Raw genomic sequence first — 8,012 nt, 5'->3', positions numbered from 1 at the left:
AGTCCGGGGTCGCGCCCCCTGCTCAGCAGCAGGCCCCGCGTCCTGGCGCCTCGGTGGTCATCGTCAACGACCGCGCTTACCCCTATTGTACGGCCTGTGGTGCAGCCCAGTCGTGCTAGCTCTGTGGCCTGCCCCGCCATGTCGCCTCCCGCTGCCATTGCCGTTTCAAGACCGACTTCCTTGGCCTCGGCAACAACGACAAGGGCAACGATCGTCAGGGGAACATGGCGCAACAGGGACACACTCACTCCTATCCTGTTGGTCCTTCTTGGTACATGGATACTGGAGCCACAGCTCATGTCACGAATGAACTGGGCAAGCTTACCATTCAGCAACCCTACCATGGGCACGACAAGGTTCACACAGCTAATGGGGCAGGTATGCACATCTCGCATGTTTCTCAGGCATCTCTTCTCACAAACACCTCTAGGTCATTGCATCTTAGAAATATTCTTTGTGTTACCATAATTGCACGTAACTTACTCTCTATTCCTAAACTTACACAGGATAATAATGTTTTCTGTGAATTTCACCCGTTTCATCTCTTTGTTAAGGATCGTGCTATGAGGAACATACTTCTTAGAGGTTGCTACCGTTGTGGCTTATATGCTCTTGATGCGCTCACCGCCGTCCCCGCTCCTGTTGCTGTGTTCCAAGTCTTCAGTGGTGTTCTTGTGTCTCCTTCATTGTGGCATTCTCGCCTTGGCCACCCTGCATCACCCATTGTTCGCCATCTTCTCCACCGTCATGAGCTACCATCAGAGTCTAGTAATAAAGATGTTGTTGTCTGTGATGCCTGTCAGCAAGGCATAAGTCATCAGTTACCTTTTTATGTTTCTACACATATAGTCAAAACTCCTCTTGAGCTTGTGTTTTCAGATGTTTGGGTTTCTGCCCAGTTGTCCATTAGTGGGCACGAATATTATGTCAGTTTCATTGATGCTTATAGTCGCTTTACTTGGATTTATCTTCTTAAGCATAAGTCTGATGTGTTCTTAAAATTTCAAGCACATGTTGAGCGTCTCCTTAATCATAAAATCATTCATTTCTAGTCCGATTGGGGGGGTGAATACCACAATCTTAGTACTTTCTTTGAAAAACTCGGAATCGCTCATCGTGTGTCTTGCCCACATACACATCAGTGGAATGGTTCAGCTGAACGTAAGCATCGTCATATTGTTGAAACCGGGTTAACCTTGCTCGCTCATGCATCTGTCCTGTTTCGTTTTTGAGTGATGCCTTTAATACAGCCTGTTTTCTCATAAATATGCTTCCTTCGCGACTCCTTCATATGAAAATTCCACTTGAACTCTTGCTTGGTCAGATTCCTGATTACATGTTTCTTAAAGTGTTCGGTTGTGCGTGCTGGTCGTATCTCCGTCCTTATAATAATCGCAAGCTTGAGTTCCATTCTAAAAAATGTGTCTTTCTTGGGTACAGTTCTGTTCACAAAGGGTATAAGTACCTTCATGTCCCGTCTAACCGTGTGTATATTTCACGAGATGTTGTCTTTGATGAGCATGTTTTTCCCTTTTCTGCTCTCCCACCACCTGCCACCAGTTCCACACTGCTGGTGCACCCATCCACTATATTGCCTGATCAATTTGTAGATGCTGCACATTCGCCCATTTTGTTGTCTAACCATGGTGCAGGTATTGGGAGATGTGTGTGGCTGGAGCTCCTACACGAGGTTGATCCTCCAGCTCTCTCGTCCCTGCTCGATCACGTCAATCGGCAGGCACCCTGCATGTCCCATGCAACGTGCCCGCCCGTGCTCGTTACAGCGGCCTCTGCGCCGTGCGCCACCACTCTGGCCCAGCCGTCGCTTGTGTCGGCTGACGCCTCGGCCCAGTGGGCCGCCTCGCCTTCAACCGTGTCCTCAGCACCGACGCCTGGGCCATCCCTGCCTGGAAGCCCTCTGCCATCCCCGCCGCCTGCGTGGCACTCGTCGCCCAGCTCACCTGGGTCAGTGTCGCCCTCTAGTGGGTCGGCGTCTCCTACTGCATCCACACCATCAACGCCTCCGCCTGCATCAACGAATGTCATGACGGATGCTGCGCTCTCTTCGCCACTGTCACCGCCGACCTCGCCACCTGCTCCGCCCCCTGTGTTGCGTCCTCATACACGCAGCAAAACTGGATTGTTTCTTCCTAAAAAGCGCATGGATGGCACGGTTTCCTGGCTTGCGACTTGCATGGTGCAAGCCCAGTCGAACCCTACTGCCGAGCCACGACACTTTTAGGCTGCCCTGAGTATCCCCCACTGGCGCACTGCGATGGAACAAGAATACCAGGCTCTTCTCAAGAATGACACATGGTGTTTGGTTCCTCCCAAGTCTGGTGTCAACGTCATTGATTCCAAGTGGGTTTTCAAGGTAAAGAAACATGTCGATACAAGGCTAGACTGGTAGCTAAAGGCTTCAAACAGCGCCATGGCCTTCACTATGAGGACACCCAGTGCGGTGGTCAAACCTACCACTATTCGGCTTCTGCTCTCACTGGCTCTTATTCGCGAATGGTCTCTTCGTTAGCTTGATGTTCTGAATGCTTTCCTTCATGGTGTCCTTGAGGAGGAGGTTTACATGAGTCAGCCTCCTGGTTTTATTGATCCAGCTCGTCCGCAGCATCTGTGTCGTCTTGTTAAGGTTCTCTATGGTATGAAGCAGGCTCCGCGTGCTTGGCATGCACGTCCTGGCACTACTCTTCGGGCTCATGGGTTTGTTCCCTCTATGGCTGATACTTCGCTGTTTCTTCTTTAGCGTCCTACAGTTACTATGTATCTGTTGGTCGACGTTGATGATATCATCCTTGTCAGTTCCTCGGACTATGTTGCGAATCGCTTGGTGTCTGCTTTGAGTGGTGACTTTGCTGTTAAGGATCTTGGGAAGCTTCACTATTTCCTTGGGCTGGAGCTTTTGCACTCTGGTTCTGGCTTGACACTTACTCAACAGAAGTACTCTCTTGATATTCTTCCACGGGCTGGTATGCTACAGTGCAAGACGGCTACTACACCTATGTCCTCTACTGATAGACTCCCTGCTTTCGATGGTTCTCTTCTCTCAGCTGATGAGGCTACTGAGTATCGCAATATTGTTGGTGGCTTGCAGTACTTGACCATCACCCGTCTTGATGTCTCTTATGTTGTCAACCGTGTCTGTCAGTTTCTTCATGCACCTCGAGATTCTCACTGGACTGCGGTTAAGCTCATCTTGCGCTATATTCAGTTGACTGCTTCTTATGGCTTGCATCTGCAACCGCCCCCCTCTGGAGTTCTCTCCGCGTTCTCTGATGCAGACTGGGCTGGGAGTCCGTATTTCTTAGTTCTACCTTGATCGCCTGGAGTGCTCGTAAACAAGCAACAGTGTCCTGCAGTAGCACTGAAGCTGAGTACAAAGCAGTTGCAAATGCCACAACTGAGCTTATTTGGATACAGTCTTTGCTCCAAGAGTTGAAGATCTCTCAAAAGCATCAGCCGATCCATTGGTGTGATAACATTGGTGCGACGTATTTGTCTTCAAATCCATTCTTTCATGCTCGCACCAAACACATTGAAGTTGATTACCATTTTGTCAGGGAACGTGTTGCCCAGAAACTGCTTCTTATCAAGTTCATCTCCTCAAAGGATCAACTTGTTGACATCTTCACAAAGCCGCTGCCTCTTCCTCAGTTTGAAGGTTGTAGACGCAATCTCAACCTAGCACTTCTAGGAAAAGGCCTGCTAGTGGCGCACCCGTTTTGCCTACTAATGGCGCACTACAGGTGCGCCACTAGCATCACGCCATTAGAATATTTTACTAATGGCGCACCACATGTGCGCCATTAGTATCTGGTATACTAATGGCGTACCAGGCAGTGCACCATTAGTATAGCCCACGGTGCACCATTAGTATGCCTCCTAGGGGCCATATTTACCCATGTGCTCTGGCTTACTAATGGCGCACTAGTTGGTGATGCGCCACTAGTGTGCTTTTTGTAGTGCGCCACTAAAGTGCTGAGAGGTGTGCCACTAGTATGAATATTAGGGATTTTTTTTCTTTTCTGATATTTGCACAGGTTACAAAACATATTACTGCACAGAATATAGAAAGCACAACATATAAACAACAGATTTATCGAATACAATAGAAGATTAGTCTCCGAATACAATTCATCATATTAGTCTCCAAATTTAAAATAACGAACAAGTCAATATCGATCATCTAGACTACCATCACATAGAAGAGAGTTGTGGTCATCACGATGAGCATAATCGCGATGAAACTGGTCTTCATCCGGTTCCTCCAACGCTCCCTCCTCTCTCCCGCTAGATAGCGCGCGTATCTAACTTTCGCCTCCGCCCTAGTGGTGTACCCGTTGTAACTGTTACCGCTGAAACAGTGAACCTGTCTCTAACACTCCTCCCAGTCGTCGTAGACTCCGGGAACCTTAGCCTTGTACACGACATACGACGGCATCTCTATGCACTAGCCAAACAAAACATTAGTAGCAATTCACATAGACATACAAGTTCATTAAAGTTTAATATTACAACTATAACAGCACGATTCATGGTCCTACTAATAAATAGCATCGATTACATATAAGTTGAACGACTGTCCAAACCAAAGAGACATACAAGTTCATTAAAGTCTAATATTACAACATGAATTAGTAGCAATTCATGGAGCATGGATGAAGCCGCCGTCTTTCGTGATGGTCATGAAATCACGGTCGTTATCAGCCTGCATTTGTAGCGTTGTTTCTATCTCACTGTTGGACGGTTGAAATCTGAGGTAGAACTGCCCCGAGGTACGAAGGACATCTTGATGGATGATTTCCGCAAACTCCAACTGGATGCGAAAGAATTGTTGTCTGATGTACGCGTCCTGGATTGCCGACAAGCGTGCGGCCCAATCTTTGAGATTATTTGGTAGCCGAAGATGATTATGGTCCCGTATGATCGCCCGCATGTGATGGAGGGCATAGTACGTATCCTTCTGACCGCTAGCCGGCTGCTTGACGCATGGGAACATCGTATTGTGGGTGAACACGTGCTGGCCATACCTACGAATTGTCCTGCTGAAGGTGCCTCCAGATCTGGCATAGCCGGGAAGAGCTTCATCAAGAACTTTCTGGATATTTGTGTAGTCTTTTGTCGGCTGATGGTCCGAGTCGAAATACGTGGCTGTGGAATATTTCGGGCATAAGAGGATGAGTGTGCAATGTGTGTCACTGCACAAAACACATAATGTTAGAAAAAAAAGAATGATCGAAATCTAAGAAATCATATGTTACGGGGCGGTGAGGGGATAACTTACTCGGGAAAGTAAGGCACGAGGAAGTTATCCTTATCTGGGTTTGCCAGAATGACGCCTTCGAGGTATGAACTCGCGACTTGCCGGTCCCCAGCGCTGCCTAAGATCTTGGCACGCATATAGAAGGGGTCGACTATCACGATGTCCGGGGTCTTGTCTCTAATGATCCGCATCTCCATACTCAGCGAAAATAGCCGAATGAAGGTGTAGTGCAGCGGATGAAGGTTAAACATAGCTAAGATGTCAGCAAACCGCAGGACGATCAATACCCCGGATGGCGCTATCGACAAATCCCTTGCCCTTTGGCACCTTGGCCACGAAAACCGGGTATGCCACATCATTCTCGGAGAGAAGCCGCTTCTCCAAAGAAAGAACACTGTCATGCAGACTCCGCATAGCACCGGTTGCAGCATTGAGCAGATTAGTCGGTAGCATCGGCCTACCCGCCACATGCACCCTCCTCGAGATATCCTTAGGTGAAGGTGGCCTGTCCTGAGCACGGATCGAACTCAGTGCCGGTTGGCTCGCACCCTTGTTAGTCTTTCTTTTCCGTCCCTTCTTTTTCTGCTGCTGTAATGGAATCAAATTCTCCTCAGAGACCACCTTCTTGAGTGTTTTGGTGCTAATAATATTTCGCACCTCGGCTATCTGAGGCTCGATGAAGGCGGCAGCTGGAGGCGTCTCCTGAGAACTGAACGCCAGACGACGCCTGTTTCAATTGGGTTTCTCCGCGGTACCAGCTAGATCGCGGTCGTCTTTTGCAGGGTTGGGTTCTTGAGAAGGAGGCCCCAAGAATTCCACACTGTACCCATGTTTGGCAAAGTACTTATCAGCCTTGGTAAATGTACCATCGTCATCGTCGTCGTTGTCTGCATCCTGTGCCATATGCATGTCCGGATCCTGTGCCATATGCATGTCCGACGTGTCCGGTAGCGTTGCGGCGGTCTTGCCATGGCTTGGCGCCGACATGACTAGCGGTGTTGTCTGTGGGGGAGCACGGTTAAGATTGAGGGAGGGTGTTAGACTCTGTATATACTGGGCTATTAGTGTCCCCACCTGTAATTGTGTTGTACATCATTATGTACTCTCTATATAATACAAAGGTCACCCACGTTGGAGGTGTGCCACAAAACCCTAAAACTCTTGTCTAATTCTAGGGAGCTGAAAGGCGCAAAGGCAAAGCTCAACTTCCCCTACCCTCTGCCGGCCATACTGGTTAAGGAGGTTATATCTGCACCGAGGCACTGCAGCCACGGTCACGATGCACTGCTCTTTCAGGTCGTTATGTTGCCACCAGACCCCACAACATCGCCTCCACCACCGCCCAAGCTGGTAGTATACTTTCGCTTCCCCTTCGAAGCGCCCGACGGCGACATCCCACCGGTGCCAGCATATCCTTTCCTGCACATGCCGCACCCGGCACGAGCATGTCTCGGCATGCAGCCGGCGCACATGCACGCACCTGCTCCACAGCCACAACAGCTGATCCGACGGATGCAGATCCTGGCGCAGGTGGAAAGCTGCTTAAGCTCCTCAAGTGAACCCCTAGGGGCTCTGTCTAGCCACCTGGTGTTCGAGAAACCCAAGTTGTTCGTCATTCCCGTCACTCCTGGTGCTCCAACAGCAGGGACCGATGATAATTTCACCAAGCTGTAGTATTTCCCTGATTCTCCTACCGTTTAGCCTCGGCCTAGTGCAATATGGACCGAGATCCCATTGTCTTAGGTTACCATAATGTATTTTGAATGCAAATCAAATAATCAGTTTAGTCCATTAGTTAATCAATATCTTGTTTGGTGTGGTGTTTGAGATAATTGATTTGATGTTAAGAGGGAAAATATTTCTCAAACACCGATGTTGTTACAATTTTTGATGCAAAGCGAAGAAGTATGGAATATGCAAATTCCGAATTCAGGAAATCGTACTCAAGGATCGAACGACACTAAAAATCATAAAAGTCCATACTCATGTCATCCAAGCGCGAGGTTGTTGTAGTATATCATGAACAAAGTTTGTTGTAACCTTTATAACTGAACTTCCCCGATGGGTTCATTTGTTGATGTCATGAAGGCGGCATGAATGTTGATCTTTATCCAGATTTCTCGGGGGATAACGACCCTGAATTTCGGCAATCGACCAGTCTTAACAGTATTAGATGTATCCAAATGTATAGAAAACTACAATAACTCATGTGTGGTGATATCTAAAGAAGTGGAAGGTCTTCGGTATATTGATTTTATTTAATAAGAATAATCTTTAAAAATGTGCAGTAGCAATCATTGTATGACCATATTTGAAGTACAAAGTTATTAGTTGTCTTAACATGAAATATTTTCATAATAATATTTGCGGCATTCTGTTGTAGTACTTATCTCTTGGATTTGCAGTATCGCATATCCTTATTTTCTTTGGCATGTACATGATCTTGTTGCATCATGAAATTACTAGTGATTTTAGGGTTTTTCCAATTGGGTTATTCCAGGGATTAGGATTCCAAACGTAGTTGATCTAGTACGACCCACATGTAGATGTATTACACTTGCCTTGTGTAAGGTTAGTCTAAGCTAAGTATAGAGGACAACTGATGATGTTCTTGAAAGGTTCAGGCCTACTGGGTATGGAGAATCAACAAGATGATTTTTCTCTTATTCTGTATAGTTCTTTTTTCCAGTTGAACCTCTCTGGTTCAATGCACTTTTGTAAAAAAAATTGAAAAGCA

At 47.4% G+C, this 8,012-nt stretch overlaps 1 protein-coding gene across 1 annotated transcript in view; it reads left to right on the top strand.

Moving 5' to 3' along the window:
• LOC119348362 overlaps positions 1–6,949 on the top strand; it is an 8,755-nt gene extending 1,806 nt beyond the window's left edge. The window contains exon 2 of the mRNA XM_037616529.1: positions 6,451–6,949. Within this exon, the coding sequence (XP_037472426.1) occupies positions 6,451–6,949 (499 nt within the window). The remainder of the gene's footprint in view (positions 1–6,450) is intronic.
• Positions 6,950–8,012: the final 1,063 nt, after the last annotated feature.

This window comes from Triticum dicoccoides, unplaced genomic scaffold, assembly GCF_002162155.2.
Source record: "Triticum dicoccoides isolate Atlit2015 ecotype Zavitan unplaced genomic scaffold, WEW_v2.0 scaffold89893, whole genome shotgun sequence".
Taxonomy (NCBI): Eukaryota; Viridiplantae; Streptophyta; class Magnoliopsida; order Poales; family Poaceae; genus Triticum; species Triticum dicoccoides.
The sequence above is the reverse complement of the archived record's forward strand: the minus strand, read 5'-3'. Positions and strand labels throughout refer to the sequence as shown.